The sequence below is a fragment of the Mustelus asterias genome, unplaced genomic scaffold, assembly GCF_964213995.1.
Source record: "Mustelus asterias unplaced genomic scaffold, sMusAst1.hap1.1 HAP1_SCAFFOLD_2759, whole genome shotgun sequence".
Taxonomy (NCBI): Eukaryota; Metazoa; Chordata; class Chondrichthyes; order Carcharhiniformes; family Triakidae; genus Mustelus; species Mustelus asterias.
The window spans coordinates 3,532-29,716 of record NW_027592704.1 but is presented as its reverse complement, the minus strand read 5'-3'; the positions used below and the strand labels follow the sequence as shown (position 1 = coordinate 29,716).

Below are 26,185 nucleotides of genomic sequence, written 5' to 3'. Positions count from 1 at the left end.
TCTCCAGCTCCCAACGAGAGAAACCTTCTTCTCCTTCAGGACTGTGGAAAGGGGGGCAATCTGCAAACCGAGTGGCCGTGTTCTGGACCGTTCCCCCCAGGGTTGCATTTGACCTCAGTGCATGCTGGCTCCTACCTCCCCCGAGGGCACGTCGAGTCTCCGAGAAGCACCCCCCCCCCCCGTCCCAATCTCTGCCCTCCTCCACTCCCCGACAACTAGGGGCATCTTTTCTCTTGGGGGAAGAGGGTGGGAGACTCTACACTGGCCCAGTATAATGGGATACCTGCCTGGGAAGTAAAGAGAAAATATCCCCTCAATTTCCTGGTTGTGGTTTAATCTAAAGGAAACATTGTAGCAATTTCCTTGTTCAGTTTAATCTAAAAAGAAACATTGTAGCAATTTCCTTGTTCAGTTTAATCAAAAGGAAACATTGTAGCAATTTCCTTGTTGTGGTTTAATCTAAAGGAAACATTGTAGCAATTTCCTTGTTCAGTTTAATCGAAAGGAAACATTGTAGCAATTTCCGTGTTGTGGTTTAATCTAAAGGAAACATTGTAGCAATTTCCTTGTTCAGTTTAATCTAAAAAGAAACATTGTAGCAATTTCCTTGTTGCAGTTTAATCGAAAAGGAAACATTGTAGCAATTTCCTTGTTCAGTTTAATCTAAAGGAAACATTGTAGCAATTTCCTTGTTCAGTTTAATCTAAAAGGAAACATTGTAGCAATTTCCTTGTTGCAGTTTAATCGAAAGGAAACATTGTAGCAATTTCCTTGTTGCAGTTTAATCTAAAGGAAACATTGTAGCAATTTCCTTGTTCAGTTTAATCTAAAAGGAAACATTGTAGCAATTTCCTTGTTGCAGTTTAATCGAAAGGAAACATTGTAGCAATTTCCTTGTTGCAGTTTAATCGAAAGGAAACATTGTAGCAATTTCCTTGTTCAGTTTAATCTAAAGGAAACATTGTAGCAATTTCCTTGTTGCAGTTTAATCGAAAAGGAAACATTGTAGCAATTTCCTTGTTCAGTTTAATCTAAAAGGAAACATTGTAGCAATTTCCTTGTTCAGTTTAATCGAAAGGAAACATTGTAGCAATTTCCTTGTTCAGTTTAATCTAAAGGAAACATTGTAGCAATTTCCTTGTTCAGTTTAATCTAAAGGAAACATTGTAGCAATTTCCTTGTTGTGGTTTAATATAAAGGAAACATTGTAGCAATTTCCTTGTTCAGTTTAATCTGAAAGGAAACATTGTAGCAATTTCCTTGTTCAGTTTAATCTGAAAGGAAACATTGTAGCAATTTCCTTGTTCAGTTTAATCTGAAAGGAAACATTGTAGCAATTTCCTTGTTCAGTTTAATCTGAAAGGAAACATTGTAGCAATTTCCTTGTTCAGTTTAATCTAAAGGAAACATTGTAGCAATTTCCTTGTTGTGGTTTAATCTAAAGGAAACATTGTAGCAATTTCCTTGTTGTGGTTTAATATAAAGGAAACATTGTAGCAATTTCCTTGTTCAGTTTAATCTGAAAGGAAACATTGTAGCAATTTCCTTGTTCAGTTTAATCTGAAAGGAAACATTGTAGCAATTTCCTTGTTCAGTTTAATCTGAAAGGAAACATTGTAGCAATTTCCTTGTTCAGTTTAATCTAAAGGAAACATTGTAGCAATTTCCGTGTTGTGGTTTAATCTAAAGGAAACATTGTAGCAATTTCCGTGTTCAGTTTAATCTGAAAGGAAACATTGTAGCAATTTCCGTGTTGTGGTTTAATCTAAAGGAAACATTGTAGCAATTTCCTTGTTCAGTTTAATCTGAAAGGAAACATTGTAGCAATTTCCTTGTTCAGTTTAATCTGAAAGGAAACATTGTAGCAATTTCCTTGTTCAGTTTAATCTGAAAGGAAACATTGTAGCAATTTCCTTGTTCAGTTTAATCTAAAGGAAACATTGTAGCAATTTCCGTGTTGTGGTTTAATCTAAAGGAAACATTGTAGCAATTTCCTTGTTGTGATTTTTTGGGTCAATTTCCATTCTTGCAATTCCCAATTAAAGGGGAATATTTGTCAATTTCCAGTATCCTTTTTAAAGGGACAGGCTCTCCCCTCTCACACCCCGGGATCACATCCCCCACCTCCCGCACATTCTGTAATACAGACCCAGTTCACACACACACACACAGACACCCCCCGCCAGCCCCCATGGCGTTCCAAGGCGCAGGCCACCAGGTCTCGGCGTTGAGCTGCGCCGCCCGCCCCGGCCAAATAGCCGGGCCCGAGCAGAAGTTCTACCGGGCGCAGCCGATCCTGGGGGATCACAGCCCACCAGCGCCGGTGGGAGTGGGCACCGGAGGGCATCAGGAACATGCCATCCTGACCACTGTCACTCGCCAGGTCGGGGAGACGGAGAATGAGGTCGAGGTGGACAGGCCAATCGGATACGGAGCTTTCGGAGTGGTATGGTAAGGATGCCAGGGCTGAGGGGGTGCCGGGGGAGTGAGGGGGTGGGTGGTGAGGGGGGGGGAAGCGAGGGGCTGGGGGGAGCGAGGGGGGGGGGGCTGGGGGGAGCGAGGGGGGGGCTGGGGGGAGCGAGGGGGGGGCTGGGGGGAGCGAGGAACTGGGGGCAGCAAGGGGGAATGAGGAGCTGAGGGGAGTGAGTGGGTGGTCGGGGAGCGAGGGGATGTGAGTGGGTGGCAAGGGAATGAGGGGGAGCGAGGGGCTGGTGGAGAAAGGGGGTGGTGGGAGAGCGAGGGGGAGTGAGGGGATGGTGGGGAGTGAGGGGATGGTGGGGAGCGAGGGGCTGGGGGATAGAGGGGCTGAAAGAGGAAGGAAGATGTGGATAGTCTGGAGGGATGTCAGAAGTTACAGAGGGACATAGATAGGATGCAAGACTGGGCAGAGAAGTGGCAGATGGACTTCAACCCAGATAAATGCTTAGTGATCCATTTTGGCAGGTCAAATGGGATGAAGGAGTACAATATAAAGGGAAAGACTCTTAGTACGGTAGAGGATCAGAAGGACCTTGGGGTCCGGGTCCATAGGACTCTAAAATCGGCCCCGCAGGTTGAGGAGGTGGGCGACTCGGGGGGGATTTTCACAGTAACTTCATTGCGGTGTTAATGTCCGCCTTAATTGTGACACTGACAATTGAAGGAACAGGTCGATGCCGAGGCTGAATCTGTGGGGGTTTGCAGGCACGTCTGGTGTCTGTGTGTGTGTGAGAGGGAATGTCTGGATGAGGGAATCTGTCAATTTCCAACACAGTTTAATTCACCCATTCCCACAAACTGATCCGTGTTCTAATTTATCGCTTCCAGATGTTCAGGGAAAACATCTTCCGCGTCACAGCTGGCAGACAGCTTGCCTGTTGAAATCCCGGTCTCCGTCCCAGTCACGGACATTCCCTCTTCCACCTTCTTCCCTCGGGGAAAAAGACACAAAACTCTGAGGTCGCGTACCGACCGACTCAAGAACAGCTTCTTCCCCTGCTGCTTTTGAATGGACCGACCTCGCATTAAGTTGATCTTTCTCTGCACCCCGAGCTGTGACTGTAACGCGACATTCTGCACCCTCTCCTTTCCTTCTCTATGAACGGTATGCTTTGTCTGTATAGCGCGCAAGGAACAATACTTTTCACTGTATCCCAGTACACGTGACAATAATAACTCAGATCACATCTCTTCCTGTTTCACTCAATCTCACACTGTTCCTCTTACTAGAACATAGAACATAGAACAGTACTGCACAGAACAGGCCCTTCGGCCCACGATGTTGTGCCGACCTTCATCTGAAACCAAGATCAAGCTATCCCACTCCCTACCATCCTGGTGTGCTCCGTGTGCCTATCCAATAACCGCTTAAATGTTCCTAAAGTGTCTGACTCCACTGTCACTGCAGGCAGTCCATTCCACACCCCAACCACTCTCTGCGTAAAGAACCTACCTCTGATATCCGTCCTGTATCTCCCACCACGAACCCTATAGTTATGCCCCCTTGTAATAGCTCCATCCACCCGAGGAAATAGTCTTTGAACGTTCACTCTATCTATCCCCTTCATCATTTTATAAACCTCTATTAAGTCTCCCCTCAATCTCCTCCGCTCCAGAGAGAACAGCCCTAGCTCCCTCAACCTTTCCTCATAAGACCTACCCTCCAAACCAGGCAGCATCCTGGTAAATCTCCTCTGCACTCTTTCCAGCGCTTCCACATCCTTCTTATAGTGAGGTGACCAGAACTGCACACAATATTCCAAATGCGGTCTCACCAAGGTCCTGTACAGTTGCAGCATAACCCCACGGCTCTTAAACTCCAACCCCCTGTTAATAAAAGCTAACACACTATATGCCTTCTTCACAGCTCTATCCACTTGAGTGGCAACCTTTAGAGATCTGTGGATATGGACCCCAAGATCTCTCTGTTCCTGTCTGCACATCTCTCCGTATAACGGCACAGGGGGTATCTCTCCCTCTCTCCCCCGCTCTAACCCAGGGGTCACTGGACAGGGATCAGGAGCAGGAACCCTGGCTGATTTCCCCTCTCTCTCTATCCCAGGGATCACTGGACAGGGATCAGGAACCCTGGCTGATTTCCCCTCTCTCTCTCTAACCCAGGGATCACTGGACAGGGATCAGGAGCAGGAACCCTGGCTGATTTCCCCTCTCTCTCTCTAACCCAGGGATCACTGGACAGGGATCAGGAGCAGGAACCCTGGCTGATTTCCTCTCTCTCTCTAACCTAGGGATCACTGGACAGGGATCAGGAGCAGGAACCCTGGCTGATTTCCCCTCTCTCTCTCTCTAACCCAGGGATCACTGGACAGTGATCAGGAACAGGAACCCTGGCTGATTCCCCCTCTCTCTCTATCCCAGGGATCACTGGACAGGGATCAGGAACCCTGGCTGATTCCCCCTCTCTCTCTCTATCCCAGGGGTCACTGGACAGGGATCAGGAACCCTGGCTGATTTCCCCTCTCTCTCTAACCCAGGGATCACTGGACAGGGATCGGGAGCAGGAACCCTGGCTGATTCCCTCTCTCTCTCTAACCCAGGGATCACTGGACAGTGATCAGGAGCGGGAACCCTGGCTGATTTCCCCTCTCTCTCTAACCCAGGGATCACTGGACGGGGATCAGGAACCCTGGCTGATTTCCCCTCTCTCTCTAACCCAGGGATCACTGGACGGGGATCAGGAACCCTGGCTGATTTCCCCTCTCTCTCTAACCCAGGGATCACTGGACAGTGATCAGGAGCAGGAACCCTGGCTGATTTCCCCTCTCTCTCTCTAACCCAGGGATCACTGGACAGGGGTCAGGAGCAGGAACCCTGGCTGATTCCCCCTCTCTCTCTAACCCAGGGATCACTGGACAGGGATCAGGAGCAGGAACCCTGGCTGATTTCCCCTCTCTCTCTCTAACCCAGGGATCACTGGACAGGGATCAGGAGCAGGAACCCTGGCTGATTTCCCCTCTCTCTAACCCAGGGATCACTGGACAGTGATCAGGAGCAGGAACCCTAGCCCCGCAGGTGGAGGAGGTGGTTAAGAAGGCGTATGATGTGCTGGCCTTTATCAATCGAGGGATTGAGTTTAGGAGTCCGGGGATAATGATGCAGCTATATAAGACCCTCGTCAGACCCCACTTGGAGTACTGTGCTCAGTTCTGGTCGCCTCACTACAGGAAGGATGTGGAAAAGATTGAAAGGGTGCAGAGGGGATTTACAAGGATGTTGCCTGGATTGAGTGGCATGCCTTATGAGGATAGGCTGAGGGAGCTCGGTCTTTTCTCCTTGGAGAGACGTAGGATGAGAGGAGACCTAATAGAGGTGTATAAGATGTTGAGAGGCATAGATCGGGTGGACTCTCAGAGGCTTTTTCCCAGGGTGGAAATGTCTGCTACGAGAGGACACAGGTTTAAGGTGCTGGGGGGTAGGTACAGGGGAGATGTTAGGGGTAAGTTTTTCACACATAGGGTGGTGGGCGAGTGGAATCGGCTGCCGTCAGTGGTGGTGGAGGCAAACTCAATAGGGTCTTTTAAGAGACTCCTGGTTGAGTACATGGGACTTAATAGGATGGAGGGTTATAGGTAGGCCTAGAAGGTAGGGATGTGTTCGGCACAACTTGTGGGGCCGAAGGGCCTGTTTTGTGCTGTAGTTTTTCTATGTTTCTATGTTTCTATTTCCCCTCTCTCTCTAACCCAGGGGTCACTGGACAGGGATCAGGAGCAGGAACCCTGGCTGATTCCCCCTCTCCCTAACCTAGGGATCACTGGACAGGGATCAGGAACCCTGGCTGAATCCCCCTCTCTCTCTAACCCAGGGATCACTGGACAGGGATCAGGAACCCTGGCTGATTTCCCCTCTCTCTCTAACCCAGGGATCACTGGACAGTGATCAGGAGCAGGAACCCTGGCTGATTTCCCCTCTCTCTCTCTAACCCAGGGATCACTGGACAGGGATCGGGAGCAGGAACCCTGGCTGATTTCCCCTCTCTCTCTCTAACCCAGGGATCACTGGACAGGGATCGGGAGCAGGAACCCTGGCTGATTCCCCCTCTCTCTAACCCAGGGACCACTGGACAGGGATCGGGAGCAGGAACCCTGGCTGATTTCCCCTCTCTCTCTCTAACCCAGGGATCACTGGACAGTGATCAGGAGCAGGAACCCTAGCCCCGCAGGTGGAGGAGGTGGTTAAGAAGGCGTATGGTGTGCTGGCCTTTATCAATCGAGGGATTGAGTTTAGGAGTCCGGGGATAATGATGCAGCTATATAAGACCCTCGTCAGACCCCACTTGGAGTACTGTGCTCAGTTCTGGTCGCCTCACTCCAGGAAGGATGTGGAAAAGATTGAAAGGGTGCAGAGGAGATTTACAAGGATGTTGCCTGGATTGAGTGGCATGCCTTATGAGGATAGGCTGAGGGAGCTCGGTCTTTTCTCCTTGGAGAGACGTAGGATGAGAGGAGACCTAATAGAGGTGTATAAGATGTTGAGAGGCATAGATCGGGTGGACTCTCAGAGGCTTTTTCCCAGGGTGGAAATGGCTGCTACGAGAGGACACAGGTTTAAGGTGCTGGGGGGTAGGTACAGGGGAGATGTTAGGGGTAAGTTTTTCACACAGAGGGTGGTGGGCGAGTGGAATCGGCTGCCGTCAGTGGTGGTGGAGGCGAACTCAATAGGGTCTTTTAAGAGACTCCTGGATGAGTACATGGGACTTAATAGGATGGAGGGTCATAGGTAGGTCTAGAAGGTAGGGATATGTTCGGCACAACTTGTGGGCTGAAGGGCCTGTTTTGTGCTGTAGTGTTTGATGGGGACAGTGGAGAGGGAGCTTTACTCTGTATCTAACCCCGTGTCCTGGGAGTGTTTGATAGGGACAGTGTAGAGGGAGCTTTACTCTGTATCTAACCCCGTGCTGTCCCTGTCCTGGGAGTGTTTGATGGGGACAGTGTAGAGGGAGCTTTACTCTGTATCTAACCCCGTGCTGTACCTGTCCTGGGAGTGTTTGATGGGGACAGTGTAGAGGGAGCTTTACTCTGTATCTAACCCCGTGCTGTACCTGTCCTGGGAGTGTTTGATGGGGGACAGTGTAGAGGGAGCTTTACTCTGTATCTAACCCCGTGCTGTACCTGTCCTGGGAGTGTTTGATGGGGGAAAGTGTAGAGGGAGCTTTACTCTGTATCTAACCCCGTGTCCTGGGAGTGTTTGATAGGGACAGTGTAGAGGGAGCTTTACTCTGTATCTAACCCCGTGCTGTCCCTGTCCTGGGAGTGTTTGATGGGGACAGTGTAGAGGGAGCTTTACTCTGTATCTCACCCCGTGCTGTACCTGTCCTGGGAGTGTTTGATGGGGGACAGTGTAGAGGGAGCTTTACTCTGTATCTAACCCCGTGCTGTACCTGTGCTGGGAGTGTTTGATGGGGGACAGTGTAGAGGGAGCTTTACTCTGTATCTAACCCCGTGCTGTACCTGTCCTGGGAGTGTTTGATGGGGGACAGTGTAGAGGGAGCTTTACTCTGTATCTAACCCCGTGCTGTACCTGTCCTGGGAGTGTTTGATGGGGACAGTGTAGAGGGAGCCTTACTCTGTATCTAACCCCGTGCTGTCCCTGTCCTGGGAGTGTTTGATGGGGGACAGTGTAGAGGGAGCTTTACTCTGTATCTAACCCCGTGCTGTACATGTCCTGGGAGTGTTTGATGGGGGACAGTGTAGAGGGAGCTTTACTCTGTATCTAACCCCGTGCTGTACCTGTCCTGGGAGTGTTTGGTGGGGGACAGTGGAGAGGGAGCTTTACTCTGTATCTAACCCCGTGCTGTACCTGTCCTGGGAGTGTTTGATGGGGACAGTGTGGAGGGAGCTTTACTCTGTATCTAACCCCGTGCTGTACCTGTCCTGGGAGTGTTTGATGGGGACAGTGTAGAGGGAGCTTTACTCTGTATCTAACGCCGTGCTGTACCTGTCCTGGGAGTGTTTGATGGGGGACAGTGTAGAGGGAGCTTTACTCTGTATCTAACCCCGTGTTGTACCTGTCCTGGGAGTGTTTGATGGGGACAGTGTAGAGGGAGCTTTACTCTGTATCTAACCCCGTGCTGTACCTGTCCTGGGAGTGTTTGATGGGGGACAGTGTAGAGGGAGCTTTACTCTGTATCTAACCCCGTGCTGTACCTGTCCTGGGAGTGTTTGATGGGGGACAGTGTGGAGGGAACTTTACTCTGTATCTAACCCCGTGCTGTACCTGTCCTGGGAGTGTTTGATGGGGGACAGTGTAGAGGGAGCTTTACTCTGTATCTAACCCCGTGCTGGACCTGCCCTGGGAGTGTTTGATGGGGACAGTGGAGAGGGAGCTTTACTCTGTATCTAACCCCGTGCTGTACCTGTCCTGGGAGTGTTTGATGGGGGACAGTGTAGAGGGAACTTTACTCTGTATCTAACCCCGTGCTGTACCTGTCCTGGGAGTGTTTGATGGGGACAGTGTAGAGGGAGCTTTACTCTGTATCTAACCCCGTGCTGTCCCTGTCCTGGGAGTGTTTGATGGGGGACAGTGTAGAGGGAGCTTTACTCTGTATCTAACCCCGTGCTGTCCCTGTCCTGGGAGTGTTTGATGGGGGGACAGTGTAGAGGGAGCTTTACTCTGTATCTAACCCCGTGCTGTCCCTGTCCTGGGAGTGATTGATGGGGGACAGTGTAGAGGGAGCTTTACTCTGTATCTAACCCCGTGCTGTACCTGTCCTGGGAGTGTTTGATGGGGGACAGTGTAGAGGGAGCTTTACTCTGTATCTAACCCCGTGCTGTCCCTGTCCTGGGAGTGTTTGATGGGGGACAGTGTAGAGGGAGCTTTACTCTGTATCTAACCCCGTGCTGTACGTGCCCTGGGAGTGTTTGATGGGGACAGTGTAGAGGGAGCTTTACTCTGTATCTAACCCCGTGCTGTACCTGTCCTGGGAGTGTTTGATGGGGGACAGTGTAGAGGGAGCTTTACTCTGTATCTAACCCCGTGCTGTACCTGTCCTGGGAGTGTTTGATGGGGGACAGTGTAGAGGGAGCTTTACTCTGTATCTAACCCCGTGCTGTCCCTGTCCTGGGAGTGTTTGATGGGGGGACAGTGTAGAGGGAGCTTTACTCTGTATCTAACCCCGTGCTGTACGTGCCCTGGGAGTGTTTGATGGGGACAGTGTAGAGGGAGCTTTACTCTGTATCTAACCCCGTGCTGTACCTGTCCTGGGAGTGTTTGATGGGGACAGTGTAGAGGGAGCTTTACTCTGTATCTAACCCCGTGCTGTACCTGTCCTGGGAGTGTTTGATGGGGGACAGTGTAGAGGGAGCTTTACTCTGTATCTAACCCCGTGCTGTCCCTGTCCTGGGAGTGTTTGATGGGGACAGTGTAGAGGGAGCTTTACTCTGTATCTAACCCCGTGCTGTACCTGTCCTGGGAGTGTTTGATGGGGGACAGTGTAGAGGGAGCTTTACTCTGTATCTAACCCCGTGCTGTACCTGTCCTGGGAGTGTTTGATGGGGACAGTGTAGAGGGAGCTTTACTCTGTATCTAACCCCGTGCTGTCCCTGTCCTGGGAGTGTTTGATGGGGGACAGTGTAGAGGGAGCTTTACTCTGTATCTCAACCCGTGCTGTACCTGTCCTGGGAGTGTTTGATGGGGACAGTGTAGAGGGAGCTTTACTCTGTATCTAACCCCGTGCTGTATCTTTCAGGTCTGTTTTGGATCCCCGTGACGGGAAGCAGGTTGCCCTGAAGAAAATGCCAAATGTTTTCCAAAACCTCATCTCGTGCAAGCGTGTCTTTCGGGAACTGAAGATGCTTTCGTTCTTCAAGCACAGCAACGTGAGTGTGTGGGACCCTCGTGAGGTCTGTCCGTCTATTGCTGCCTCCTCTCTCTGCTTGGTAACGCCACGGGAAGGCGCATCTCCACAGATTTTCCCCATGTAAACAGTCACGCTGCACTTACCTCCTCCGGCCAGTGGTGGCAGCAGAGGACCGGCCACCCTCTCTCTCCAGCCTGTTACACAGGAACAGGAGGAGGCCATTCAGCCCCTCTCTCTCCAGCCTGTTACACAGGAACAGGAGGAGGCCCATTTAGCCCCTCTCTCTCTCTCCAGCCTGTTACACAGGAACAGGAGGAGGCCATTCAGCCCCTCTCTCTCTCTCTCCAGCCTGTTACACAGGAACAGGAGGAGGCCCATTCAGCCCCTCTCTCTCCAGCCTGTTACACAGGAACAGGAGGAGGCCATTCAGCCCCTCTCTCTCCAGCCTGTTACACAGGAACAGGAGGAGGCCCATTTAGCCCCTCTCTCTCTCTCCAGCCTGTTACACAGGAACAGGAGGAGGGCCATTCAGCCCCTCTCCAGCCTGTTACACAGGAACAGGAGGAGGCCATTCAGCCCCTCTCTCTCCAGCCTGTTAGACAGGAACAGGAGGAGGCCCATTCAGCCCCTCTCTCTCTCCAGCCTGTAACACAGGAACAGGAGGAGGCCCATTCAGCCCCTCTCCAGCCTGTTAGACAGGAACAGGAGGAGGCCATTCAGCCCCTCTCTCTCTCCAGCCTGTTACACAGGAACAGGAGGAGGCCCATTCAGCCCCTCTCCAGACTGTTACACAGGAACAGGAGGAGGCCATACAGCCCCTCTCTCTCTCCAGCCTGTTACACAGGAACAGGAGGAGGCCATTCAGCCCCTCTCTCTCTCCAGCCGTTTACACACACTGGGTATAACGCTGTGTATATTATATAATAACACACCGTGCGTCACTGGGTATAACGCTGTGTATATTATATAATAACACACCGTGCGTCACTGGGTATAACGCTGTGTATATTATATAATAACACACCGTGCGTCACTGGGTATAACGCTGTGTATATTATATAATAACACACCGTGCGTCACTGGGTATAACGCTGTGTATATTATATAATAACACACCGTGTGTCACTGGGTATAACGCTGTGTACATTATATAATAACACACCGTGTGTCACTGGGTATAACGCCGTGTACATTATATAATAACACACCGTGCGTCACTGGGTATAACGCTGTGTATATTATATAATAACACACCGTGTGTCACTGGGTATAACGCCGTGTATATTATATAATAACACACCGTGTGTCACTGGGTATAACGCTGTGTATAATATATAATAACACACCGTGCGTCACTGGGTATAACGCTGTGTATATTATATGATAACACACCGTGTGTCACTGGGTATAACGCTGTGTATATTATATGATAACACACCGTGCGTCACTGGGTATAACGCTGTGTATATTATATAATAACACACCGTGCGTCACTGGGTATAACGCCGTGTATATTATATAATAACACACCGTGCGTCACTGGGTATAACGCCGTGTATATTATATAATAACACACCGTGCGTCACTGGGTATAACGCCGTGTATATTATATAATAACACACCGTGTGTCACTGGGTATAACGCCGTGTATATTATATAATAACACACCGTGCGTCACTGGGGATAACGCTGTGTATATTATATAATAACACACCGTGTGTCACTGGGTATAACGCTGTGTATATTATATAATAACACACCGTGTGTCACTGGGTATAACGCCGTGTATATTATATAATAACACACCGTGCGTCACTGGGCATAACGCTGTGTATATTATATAATAACACACCGTGTGTCACTGGGTATAACGCTGTGTATATTATATAATAACACACCGTGCGTCACTGGGTATAACGCCGTGTATATTATATAATAACACACCGTGTGTCACTGGGGATAACGCTGTGTATATTATATGATAACACACCGTGCGTCACTGGGCATAACGCTGTGTATATTATATAATAACACACCGTGCGTCACTGGGTATAACGCCGTGTATATTATATAATAACACACCGTGTGTCACTGGGTATAACGCTGTGTATATTATATAATAACACACCGTGCGTCACTGGGTATAACGCTGTGTATATTATATAATAACACACCGTGCGTCACTGGGTATAACGCTGTGTATATTATATAATAACACACCGTGCGTCACTGGGTATAACGCCGTGTATATTATATAATAACACACCGTGTGTTGCTGGGTATAACGCCGTGTATATTATATAATAACACACCGTGCGTCACTGGGTATAACGCTGTGTATATTATATAATAACACACCGTGCGTCACTGGGTATAACGCTGTGTATATTATATAATAACACACCGTGCGTCACTGGGTATAACGCTGTGTATATTATATGATAACACACCGTGTGTCACTGGGTATAACGCTGTGTATATTATATGATAACACACCGTGCGTCACTGGGTATAACGCTGTGTATATTATATAATAACACACCGTGTGTTGCTGGGTATAACGCCGTGTATATTATATGATAACACACCGTGTGTCACTGGGTATAACGCTGTGTATATTATATGATAACACACCGTGTGTCACTGGGTATAACGCTGTGTATATTATATGATAACACACCGTGCGTCACTGGGTATAACGCTGTGTATATTATATAATAACACACCGTGCGTCACTGGGTATAACGCTGTGTATATTATATAATAACACACCGTGTGTCACTGGGTATAACGCTGTGTATATTATATAATAACACACCGTGTGTCACTGGGTATAACGCTGTGTATATTATATAATAACACACCGTGCGTCACTGGGTATAACGCTGTGTATATTATATAATAACACACCGTGCGTCACTGGGTATAACGCTGTGTATATTATATAATAACACACCGTGCGTCACTGGGTATAACGCTGTGTATATTATATAATAACACACCGTGCGTCACTGGGTATAACGCTGTGTATATTATATAATAACACACCGTGTGTCACTGGGTATAACGCTGTGTATATTATATAATAACACACCGTGTGTCACTGGGTATAACGCCGTGTATATTATATAATAACACACCGTGCGTCACTGGGGATAACGCTGTGTATATTATATAATAACACACCGTGTGTCACTGGGTATAACGCTGTGTATATTATATAATAACACACCGTGCGTCACTGGGTATAACGCCGTGTATATTATATAATAACACACCGTGCGTCACTGGGTATAACGCTGTGTATATTATATAATAACACACCGTGTGTCACTGGGTATAACGCTGTGTATATTATATAATAACACACCGTGCGTCACTGGGTATAACGCTGTGTATATTATATAATAACACACCGTGCGTCACTGGGTATAACGCTGTGTATATTATATAATAACACACCGTGCGTCACTGGGGATAACGCTGTGTATATTATATAATAACACACCGTGCGTCACTGGGTATAACGCCGTGTATATTATATAATAACACACCGTGCGTCACTGGGTATAACGCTGTGTATATTATATAATAACACACCGTGTGTCACTGGGTATAACGCTGTGTATATTATATAATAACACACCGTGTGTCACTGGGTATAACGCTGTGTATATTATATAATAACACACCGTGCGTCACTGGGTATAACGCCGTGTATATTATATAATAACACACCGTGCGTCACTGGGTATAACGCTGTGTATATTATATAATAACACACCGTGTGTCACTGGGTATAACGCCGTGTATATTATATAATAACACACCGTGCGTCACTGGGTATAACGCTGTGTATATTATATAATAACACACCGTGTGTCACTGGGTATAACGCCGTGTATATTATATAATAACACACCGTGCGTCACTGGGTATAACGCTGTGTATATTATATAATAACACACCGTGTGTCACTGGGTATAACGCAGTGTATATTATATAATAACACACCGTGCGTCACTGGGTATAACGCTGTGTATATTATATAATAACACACCGTGCGTCACTGGGTATAACGCCGTGTATATTATATAATAACACACCGTGCGTCACTGGGTATAACGCTGTGTATATTATATAATAACACACCGTGCGTCACTGGGTATAACGCTGTGTATATTATATAATAACACACCGTGTGTCACTGGGTATAACGCAGTGTATATTATATAATAACACACCGTGCGTCACTGGGTATAACGCTGTGTATATTATATAATAACACACCGTGCGTCACTGGGTATAACGCTGTGTATATTATATAATAACACACCGTGCGTCACTGGGGATAACGCTGTGTATATTATATAATAACACACCGTGCGTCACTGGGTATAACGCCGTGTATATTATATAATAACACACCGTGCGTCACTGGGTATAACGCTGTGTATATTATATAATAACACACCGTGCGTCACTGGGTATAACGCCGTGTATATTATATAATAACACACCGTGCGTCACTGGGTATAACGCCGTGTATATTATATAATAACACACCGTGCGTCACTGGGTATAACGCCGTGTATATTATATAATAACACACTGTGTGTCACTGGGTATAACGCTGTGTATATTATATAATAACACACCGTGCGTCACTGGGGATAACGCTGTGTATATTATATAATAACACACCGTGCGTCACTGGGTATAACGCCGTGTATATTATATAATAACACACCGTGCGTCACTGGGGATAACGCTGTGTATATTATATAATAACACACCGTGCGTCACTGGGGATAACGCCGTGTATATTATATAATAACACACCGTGCGTCACTGGGTATAACGCTGTGTATATTATATAATAACACACCGTGTGTCACTGGGTATAACGCCGTGTATATTATATAATAACACACCGTGCGTCACTGGGTATAACGCTGTGTATATTATATAATAACACACCGTGTGTCACTGGGTATAACGCAGTGTATATTATATAATAACACACCGTGTGTCACTGGGTATAACGCTGTGTATATTATATAATAACACACCGTGCGTCACTGGGTATAACGCTGTGTATATTATATAATAACACACCGTGTGTCACTGGGTATAACGCAGTGTATATTATATAATAACACACCGTGCGTCACTGGGTATAACGCTGTGTATATTATATAATAACACACCGTGTGTCACTGGGTATAACGCTGTGTATATTATATAATAACACACCGTGCGTCACTGGGTATAACGCTGTGTATATTATATAATAACACACCGTGTGTCACTGGGTATAACGCAGTGTATATTATATAATAACACACCGTGTGTCACTGGGTATAACGCCGTGTATATTATATAATAACACACCGTGCGTCACTGGGTATAACGCTGTGTATATTATATAATAACACACCGTGCGTCACTGGGTATAACGCTGTGTATATTATATAATAACACACCGTGTGTCACTGGGTATAACGCAGTGTATATTATATAATAACACACCGTGCGTCACTGGGTATAACGCTGTGTATATTATATAATAACACACCGTGTGTCACTGGGTATAACGCTGTGTATATTATATAATAACACACCGTGCGTCACTGGGTATAACGCTGTGTATATTATATAATAACACACCGTGCGTCACTGGGGATAACGCTGTGTATATTATATAATAACACACCGTGCGTCACTGGGTATAACGCTGTGTATATTATATAATAACACACCGTGCGTCACTGGGTATAACGCTGTGTATATTATATAATAACACACCGTGCGTCACTGGGGATAACGCCGTGTATATTATATAATAACACACCGTGCGTCACTGGGTATAACGCCGTGTATATTATATAATAACACACCGTGCGTCACTGGGTATAACGCTGTGTATATTAGACAATGACGCACTCTGCTTTATCTCTATAATATCTGATTTGTTGTCGATCTATCTTTTTCCAGGTCCTTTCTGCCCTCGATATCCTACAGCCCCCACACATAGACTATTTTGAGGAGATGTATCCTTCACAATTTGCCCCCAATATCTCGGTCAAAGTGGTCGCCTTGAATGATTGTTGCAAAGTGGGTGGAGGGGAGTGGGAGAGAGAGTTGGAGGGGTTTAGGGAGGCAGTTCCAGAGCTTAGGCCCCCCCCACCCACCCACCCCCCACCCCCCCCACCTCCCACCACCCCCACCTCCCACCACCCCCACCCCGGGCCAGCTGAAGGCACGGTCCCCAGTGGCGGAGCGATGGGAATCGGGGGGACGCTTGAGAGGCCGGAATTGGAGGAGCGCAGAGATCTCGGAGGGTCGTAGGAGGTTACAGAGATAGGGAGGGGGTGTAGGGGGCTGGAGGAGGTTACAGAGATAGGGAGGGGGTGCAGGGGGCTGGAGGGGGTTACAGAGATAGGTAGGGGTTGTAGGGGGCTGGAGGAGGTTACAGAGATAGGGAGGGGGTGTAGGGGGCTGGAGGAGGTTACAGAGATAGGGAGGGGGTGTAGAGGGCTGGAGGAGGTTACAGAGATAGGGAGGGGGTGTAGGGGGCTGGAGGGGGTTACAGAGATAGGGAGGGGTGTAGGGGGCTGGAGGGGGTTACAGAGATAGGGAGGGGGTGTAGGGGGCTGGAGGACGTTACAGAGATAGGGAGGAGGTGTAGGGGGCTGGAGGGGGTTACAGAGATAGGGAGGGGTGTAGGGGGCTGGAGGAGGTTACAGAGATAGAGAGGGGGTGTAGGGGGCTGGAGGGGGTTACAGAGATAGGGAGGGGGTGTAGGGGGGCTGGAGGAGGTTACAGAGATAGGGAGGGGGTGTAGGGGGCTGGAGGACGTTACAGAGATAGGGAGGAGGTGTAGGGGGCTGGAGGGGGTTACAGAGATAGGGAGGGGTGTAGGGGGCTGGAGGAGGTTACAGAGATAGAGAGGGGGTGTAGGGGGCTGGAGGAGGTTACAGAGATAGGGAGGGGGTATAGGGGGCTGGAGGAGGTTACAGAGATAGGGAGGGGGTGTAGGGGGCTGGAGGAGGTGACAGAGATCGGGAGGGGGTGTAGGGGGCTGGAGGAGGTTTCAGAGATAGGGAGGGGGTGTAGGGGCTGGAGGAGGTTACAGAGATAGGGAGGGGTTGAAGGGGGCTGGAGGAGGTTACAGAGATAGGGAGGGGTGTAGGGGGCTGGAGGGGGTTACAGAGATAGGGAGGGGGTGTAGGGGGGCTGGAGGAGGTTACAGAGATAGGGAGGGGGTGTAGGGGGCTGGAGGAGGTTACAGAGATAGGGAGGGGTTGTGGGGGGGCTGGAGGAGGTTACAGATCTAGGGAGGGGGGTGTAGGGGCTGGAGGAGGTTACAGAGATAGGGAGGGGTTGTAGGGGGCAGGAGGAGGTTACGGATATAGGGAGGGGGGTGTAGGGGGCTGGAGGGGTTTACAGAGATAGGGAGGGGGGTGTAGGGGGCTGGAGGAGGTTACAGAGATAGGGAGGGTGTGTAGGGGGCTGGAGGAGGTGACAGAGATCGGGAGGGGGTGTAGGGGGCTGGAGGAGGTTTCAGAGATAGGGAGGGGGTGTAGGGGCTGGAGGAGGTTACAGAGATAGGGAGGGGTTGAAGGGGGCTGGAGGAGGTTACAGAGATAGGGAGGGGTGTAGGGGGCTGGAGGAGGTTACAGAGATAGGGAGGGGGTGTAGGGGGCTGGAGGACGTTACAGAGATAGGGAGGAGGTGTAGGGGGCTGGAGGGGGTTACAGAGATAGGGAGGGGTGTAGGGGGCTGGAGGAGGTTACAGAGATAGAGAGGGGGTGTAGGGGGCTGGAGGGGGTTACAGAGATAGGGAGGGGGTGTAGGGGGGCTGGAGGAGGTTACAGAGATAGGGAGGGGGTGTAGGGGGCTGGAGGACGTTACAGAGATAGGGAGGAGGTGTAGGGGGCTGGAGGGGGTTACAGAGATAGGGAGGGGTGTAGGGGGCTGGAGGAGGTTACAGAGATAGAGAGGGGGTGTAGGGGGCTGGAGGAGGTTACAGAGATAGGGAGGGGGTATAGGGGGCTGGAGGAGGTTACAGAGATAGGGAGGGGGTGTAGGGGGCTGGAGGAGGTGACAGAGATCGGGAGGGGGTGTAGGGGGCTGGAGGAGGTTTCAGAGATAGGGAGGGGGTGTAGGGGCTGGAGGAGGTTACAGAGATAGGGAGGGGTTGAAGGGGGCTGGAGGAGGTTACAGAGATAGGGAGGGGTGTAGGGGGCTGGAGGGGGTTACAGAGATAGGGAGGGGGTGTAGGGGGGCTGGAGGAGGTTACAGAGATAGGGAGGGGGTGTAGGGGGCTGGAGGACGTTACAGAGATAGGGAGGAGGTGTAGGGGGCTGGAGGGGGTTACAGAGATAGGGAGGGGTGTAGGGGGCTGGAGGAGGTTACAGAGATAGAGAGGGGGTGTAGGGGGCTGGAGGAGGTTACAGAGATAGGGAGGGGGTATAGGGGGCTGGAGGAGGTTACAGAGATAGGGAGGGGGTATAGGGGGCTGGAGGAGGTTACAGAGATAGAGAGGGGGTGTAGGGGGCTGGAGGAGGTTACAGAGATAGGGAGGGGGTATAGGGGGCTGGAGGAGGTTACAGAGATAGGGAGGGGGTGTAGGGGCTGGAGGAGGTTACAGAGATAGGGAGGGGGTGTGGGGGCTGGAGGAGGTTACAGAGATAGAGAGGGGGTGTAGGGGGCTGGAGGAGGTTACAGAGATAGAGAGGGGGTGTAGGGGGCTGGAGGAGGTTACAGAGATAGGGAGGGGGTGTAGGGGGCTGGAGGAGGTTACAGAGATAGGGACGGGGTGTAGGGGCTGGGGGAGGTTACAGAGATAGGGAGGGGGTGTAGGGGGCTGAAGGCGGTTACAGAGATAGGGAGGGGGTGCAGGGGGCTGGAGGAGGTTACAGAGATAGGGAGGGGGTTGGAATGGGCTGGAGGAGGTTACAGAGATAGGGAAGGGGGTGTAGGGGGCTGGAGGGGGTTACAGAGATAGGGAGGGAGTGTAGGGACTGGAGGAGGTTACAGAGATAGGGAGGGGGTTGGAATGGGCTGGAGGAGGTTTCAGAGATAGGGAGGGGGTGTAGGGGCTGGAGGAGGTTACAGAGATAGGGAGGGGGTGTAGGGGGCTAGAGGAGGTTACAGAGATAGGGAGGGGGTGTAGGGGGGCTGGAGGAGGTTACCGAGATAGGGAGGGTGTGTCGGGACTGGCGGAGGTTACAGAGAAAGGGAGGGGGTGTAGGTGGCTGGAGGGGGTTACAGAGATAGGGAGGGGGTGTAGGGGGCTGGAGGGGGTTACAGAGATAGGGAGGGGGTGTAGGGGGCTGGAGGAGGTTACAGAGATAGGGAGGGGTGTAGGGGGCTGGAGGAGGTTACAGAGATAGGGAAGGGGGTGTAGGGGGCTGGAGGGGGTTACAGAGATAGGGAGGGAGTGTAGGGACTGGAGGAGGTTACAGAGATAGGGAGGGGGTTGGAATGGGCTGGAGGAGGTTACAGAGATAGGGAAGGGGGTGTAGGGGGCTGGAGGGGGTTACAGAGATAGGGAGGGGGTGTAGGGGCTGGAGGAGGGTGTGGAGATAGGGAGGGGGTGTCAGGGCTGGAGGAGGTTACAGAGATAGGGAGGGGGTGTAGGGTCTGGAGGAGGTTACAGAGATAGGGAGGGGGTGTAGGGGGCTGGAGGGGGTTACAGAGATAGGGAGGGGGTGTAGGGTCTGGTGGAGGTTACAGAGATAGGGAGGGGGGTGTAGGGGGCTGGAGGAGGTTACTGAGATAGGGAGGGGGTGTAGGGGGCTGGAGGAGGGTACAGGGATAGGGAGGGGGTGGAGGGTCTGGAGGAGGTTACAGAGATAGGGAGGGGGGTGTAGGGGGCTGGAGGAGGTTACAGAGATAGGGAGGGGGTGTAGGGGGCTGGAGGGGGTTACAGAGATAGGGAGGGGGTGTAGGGGCTGGAGGAGGTTACAGAGATAGGGAGGGGGTGTAGGGGCTGGAGGAGGTTACAGAGATAGGGAGGGGGTGTAGGGGGGCTGGGGGAGGTTACAGAGATAGGGAGGGGGTGTAGGGGGCTGGAGGAGGGAGTGTTTACACAGCTGAATACTCGAGGATGTGACTCCTTCACTGCTGATTCCCGAGCTATGTGATTACGGAGTTGATGCAAAGTGATCTCCACAAAGTCATAGTTTCTCCTCAGTCTTTGAGCGCCGAGCACATCAAAGTGTTTCTCTACCAAATTCTCCGAGGTAAGGATGCGAGGTGGTGCATTTTGGAAGGTCTAATACAGATAGGAAATATACAGTAAATGGCAGAACCCTTAGGAGTATCGATAGGCAGAGGGATCTGGGCGTACAGGTACACAGGTCACTGAAAGTGGCAACGCAGGTGGAGAAGGTAGTCAAGAAGGCATACGGCATGCTTGCCTTCATCGGCCGGGGTATTGAGTTTTAAAATTGGCAAGTCATGTTGCAGCTTTATAGAACCTTAGTTAGGCCGCACTTGGAATATAGTGTTCAATTCTGGTCGCCACTCTACCAGAAGGATGTGGAGGCTTTGGAGAGGGTACAGAAAAGATTGACCAGGATGTTGCCTGGTATGGAGGGCATTAGCTATGAGGAGAGGTTGGAGAAACTTGGTTTGTTCTCACTGGAGGTTGAGGGGAGACCTGATAGAAGTCTACAAGATTATGAGGGACAGAGTGGATAGTCAGAAGCTTTTTCCCCCCAGGGTGGAAGAGTCAGTTACTCGGGGGGCACAGGTTTAAGGTGCGAGGGGGCAAGGTTTAAAGGAGATGTACGAGGCAGGTTTTTTACACAGAGGGTGGTGGGTGCCTGGAACTCGCTGCCGGGGGAGGGAGTGGAAGCGGATACGGTCGTGAGTTTTAAGGGGCGTCTGGACAAATCCATGAATAGGGATGGGAATAGAGGGATACGGTCCCCGGAAGGGTAGGGGGTTTTAGTTCAGTCGGGGGACAGCATGGTCGGTACGGGCTTGGAGGGGCCGAAGGGCTTGTTCCTGTGCTGGAATTTTCTTTGGTCTTTGTCCTTTGTGAGTACCCTCAGGCCAACTCGAGGTAAGGTTGAGGGAGCAGAGAGATGCAGAGATACACGGGGAGGGAGTGAGGGAGACGGGGAGAGGGAGGGGGAGTGAGGGAGACGGGGAGAGGGTGGAGGAGTGAGGGAGAGGAGGAGAGGGTGGGGGAGTGAGGGAGACGGGGAGAGGGTGGGGGAGTGAGGGAGAGGAGGAGAGGGTGGGGGAGTGAGGGAGACGGGGAGAGGGTGGGGGAGCGAGGGAGCCGTGGAGAGGGTGCGGGATTGGGGTAAAGGTTGGTGTGATCATTCGTGATACTATTTTAATTCTTGCATTTCCATTCCTAGGTCTGAAATATTTACATTCCGCAGGAATCTTACATCGAGATATTAAACCTGGAAACTTACTTGTCAACAGCAACTGTGTACTAAAGGTTAGTCTCCCTCTACAATGTCCCCCATCAAACACTCCCAGGACAGGTCCAGCACGGGGTTCGATACAGAGTAAAGCTCCCTCTACACTGTCCCCCATCAAACACTCCCAGGACAGGTACAGCACGGGGTTAGATACAGAGTAAAGCTCCCTCTACACTGTCCCCCATCAAACACTCCCAGGACAGGTACAGCACGGGGTTAGATACAGAGTAAAACTCCCTCTACACTGTCCCCATCACACACTCCCAGGACAGGTACAGCACGGGGTTAGATACAGAGTAAAACTCCCTCTACACTGTCCCCATCAAACACTCCCAGGACAGGTACAGCACGGGGTTAGATACAGAGTAAAGCTCCCTCTACACTGTCCCCCATCAAACACTCCCAGGACAGGTACAGCACGGGGTTAGATGCAGAGTAAAGCTCCCTCTACACTGTCCCCATCAAACACTCCCAGGACAGGTACAGCACGGGGTTAGATACAGAGTAAAGCTCCCTCTACACTGTCCCCCATCAAACACTCCCAGGACAGGTACAGCACGGGGTTAGATACAGAGTAAAGCTCCCTCTACACTGTCCCCATCAAACACTCCCAGGACAGGTACAGCAGGGGGTGAGATACAGAGTAAAGCTCCCTCTACACTGTCCCCCATCAAACACTCCCAGGACAGGTACAGCACGGGGTTAGATACAGAGTAAAGCTCCCTCTACACTGTCCCCATCAAACACTCCCAGGACAGGTACAGCACGGGGTTAGATACAGAGTAAAGCTCCCTCTACACTGTCCCCCATCAAACACTCCCAGGACAGGTACAGCACGGGGTTAGATACAGAGTAAAGCTCCCTCTTCACTGTCCCCCATCAAACACTCCCAGGACAGGTACAGCACGGGGTTAGATACAGAGTAAAGCTCCCTCTACACTGTCCCCCATCAAACACTCCCAGGACAGGTACAGCAGGGGGTTAGATACAGAGTAAAGCTCCCTCTACACTGTCCCCATCAAACACTCCCAGGACAGGTACAGCAGGGGGTTAGATACAGAGTAAAGCTCCCTCTACACTGTCCCCCATCAAACACTCCCAGGACAGGTACAGCACGGGGTTAGATACAGAGTAAAGCTCCCTCGACACTGTCCCCCATCAAACACTCCCAGGAAAGGTACAGCACGGGGTTAGATACAGAGTAAAGCTCCCTCTACACTGTCCCCATCAAACACTCCCAGGACAGGTACAGCACGGGGTTAGATACAGAGTAAAGCTCCCACTACACTGACCCCATCAAACACTCCCAGGACAGGTACAGCACGGGGTTAGATACAGAGTAAAGCTCCCTCTACACTGTCCCCATCAAACACTCCCAGGACAGCTACAGCACGGGGTTAGATACAGAGTAAAGCTCCCTCTACACTGTCCCCATCAAACACTCCCAGGACAGGTCCAGCACGGGGTTAGATACAGAGTAAAGCTCCCTCTACACTGTCCCCATCAAACACTCCCAGGACAGGTACAGCACGGGGTTAGATACAGAGTAAAGCTCCCTCTACACTGTCCCCATCAAACACCCCCAGGACAGGTACAGCACGGGGTTAGATACAGAGTAAAGCTCCCTCTACACTGTCCCCATCAAACACCCCCAGGACAGGTACAGCACGGGGTTAGATACAGAGTAAAGCTCCCTCTACACTGTCCCCATCAAACACTCCCAGGACAGGTACAGCACGGGGTTAGATACAGAGTAAAGCTCCCTCTACACTGTCCCCATCAAACACTCCCAGGACAGGTACAGCACGGGGTTAGATACAGAGTAAAGCTCCCTCTACACTGTCCCCCATCAAACACTCCCAGGACAGGTACAGCACAGGGTTAGATGCAGAGTAAAGCTCCCTCTACACTGTCCCCATCAAACACTCCCAGGACAGGTACAGCACGGGGTTAGATACAGAGTAAAGCTCCCTCTACACTGTCCCCCATCAAACACTCCCAGGACAGGTACAGCACGGGGTTAGATGCAGAGTAAAGCTCCCTCTACACTGTCCCCATCAAACACTCCCAGGACAGGTACAGCACGGGGTTAGATACAGAGTAAAGCTCCCTCTACACTGTCCCCATCAAACACTCCCAGGACAGGTACAGCACGGGGTTAGATACAGAGTAAAGCTCCCTCTACACTGTCCCCATCAAACACTCCCAGGACAGGTCCAGCACGGGGTTAGATACAGAGTAAAGCTCCCTCTACACTGTCCCCATCAAACACTCCCAGGACAGGTACAGCACGGTGTTAGATACAGAGTAAAGCTCCCTCTACACTGTCCCCATCAAACACCCCCAGGACAGGTACAGCACGGGGTTAGATACAGAGTAAAGCTCCCTCTACACTGTCCCCATCAAACACTCCCAGGACAGGTACAGCACGGGGTTAGATACAGAGTAAAGCTCCCTCTACACTGTCCCCATCAAACACTCCCAGGACAGGTACAGCACGGGGTTAGATACAGAGTAAAGCTCCCTCTACACTGTCCCCATCAAACACTCCCGGGACAGGTACAGCACGGTGTTAGATACAGAGTAAAGCTCCCTCTACACTGTCCCCATCAAACACTCCCAGGAGAGGTACAGCACGGGGTTAGATACAGAGTAAAGCTCCCTCTACACTGTCCCCATCAAACACTCCCAGGACAGGTCCAGCACGGGGTTAGATACAGAGTAAAGCTCCCTCTACACTGTCCCCATCAAACACTCCCAGGACAGGTACAGCACGGTGTTAGATACAGAGTAAAGCTCCCTCTACACTGTCCCCATCAAACACCCCCAGGACAGGTACAGCACGGGGTTAGATACAGAGTACAGCTCCCTCTACACTGTCCCCATCAAACACTCCCAGGACAGGTACAGCACGGGGTTAGATACAGAGTAAAGCTCCCTCTACACTGTCCCCATCAAACACTCCCAGGACAGGTACAGCACGGGGTTAGATACAGAGTAAAGCTCCCTCTACACTGTCCCCCATCAAACACTCCCAGGACAGGTACAGCACGGGGTTAGATGCAGAGTAAAGCTCCCTCTACACTGTCCCTATCAAACACTCCCAGGACAGGTACAGCACGGGGTTAGATACAGAGTAAAGCTCCCTCTACACTGTCCCCATCAAACACTCCCAGGACAGGTACAGCACGGGGTTAGATGCAGAGTAAAGCTCCCTCTACACTGTCCCCATCAAACACTCCCAGGACAGGTACAGCACGGGGTTAGATACAGAGTAAAGCTCCCTCTACACTGTCCCCATCAAACACTCCCAGGACAGGTACAGCACGGGGTTAGATACAGAGTAAAGCTCCCTCTACACTGTCCCCATCAAACACTCCCAGGACAGGTACAGCACGGGGTTAGATACAGAGTAAAGCTCCCTCTACACTGTCCCCCATCAAACACTCCCAGGACAGGTACAGCACGGGGTTAGATACAGAGTAAAGCTCCCTCTACACTGTCCCCCATCAAACACTCCCAGGACAGGTACAGCACGGGGTTAGATACAGAGTAAAGCTCCCTCTACACTGTCCCCATCAAACACTCCCAGGACAGGTACAGCACGGGGTTAGATACAGAGTAAAGCTCCCTCTCCACTGTCCCCCATCAAACACTCCCAGGACAGGGACAGCACGGGGTTAGATACAGAGTAAAGCTCCCTCTACACTGTCCCCCATCAAACACTCCCAGGACAGGTACAGCACGGGGTTAGATACAGAGTAAAGCTCCCTCGACACTGTCCCCCATCAAACACTCCCAGGACAGGTACAGCACGGGGTTAGATGCAGAGTAAAGCTCCCTCTACACTGTCCCCCATCAAACGCTCCCAGGACAGGTACAGCACGGGGTTAGATACAGAGTAAAGCTCCCTCTACACTGTCCCCATCAAACACTCCCAGGACAGGTACAGCACGGGGTTAGATACAGAGTAAAGCTCCCTCTACACTGTCCCCATCAAACACTCCCAGGACAGGTCCAGCACGGGGTTAGATACAGAGTAAAGCTCCCTCTACACTGTCCCCATCAAACACTCCCAGGACAGGTACAGCACGGGGTTAGATACAGAGTAAAGCTCCCTCTACACTGTCCCCCATCAAACACTCCCAGGACAGGTACAGCACGGGGTTAGATACAGAGTGAAGTGTTTAACGATTCTCTGCTGTTCTCTCCCTCTCCTGTCGGTCAGATTTGCGATTTTGGGTTAGCCAGGCTGGAGGAGACGGATGCCACAAGACACATGACGCAGGAGGTTGTGACACAGTATTACAGAGCTCCCGAGATCTTGATGGGCAGCACTCACTACGACAACTCCATCGATATTTGGTCTGTCGGATGCATCTTTGCGGAGCTGCTGGGACGGAGGATCCTGTTCCAAGCCCAGAGTCCCATCCAACAG

General features: G+C 50.6%; 1 protein-coding gene across 1 annotated transcript; it reads left to right on the top strand.

Annotated features, from left to right (window-relative positions):
- On the top strand, positions 1–26,185 carry LOC144490002 (serine/threonine-protein kinase NLK2-like; the record flags this gene model as incomplete). Its single annotated transcript, XM_078207827.1, has 6 exons — positions 1–2,451; positions 10,184–10,313; positions 16,292–16,347; positions 20,441–20,547; positions 21,679–21,764; positions 25,976–26,185. Coding segments are annotated over exons 1-6 (849 nt in total), but the record flags the coding sequence as incomplete, so codon positions are not given.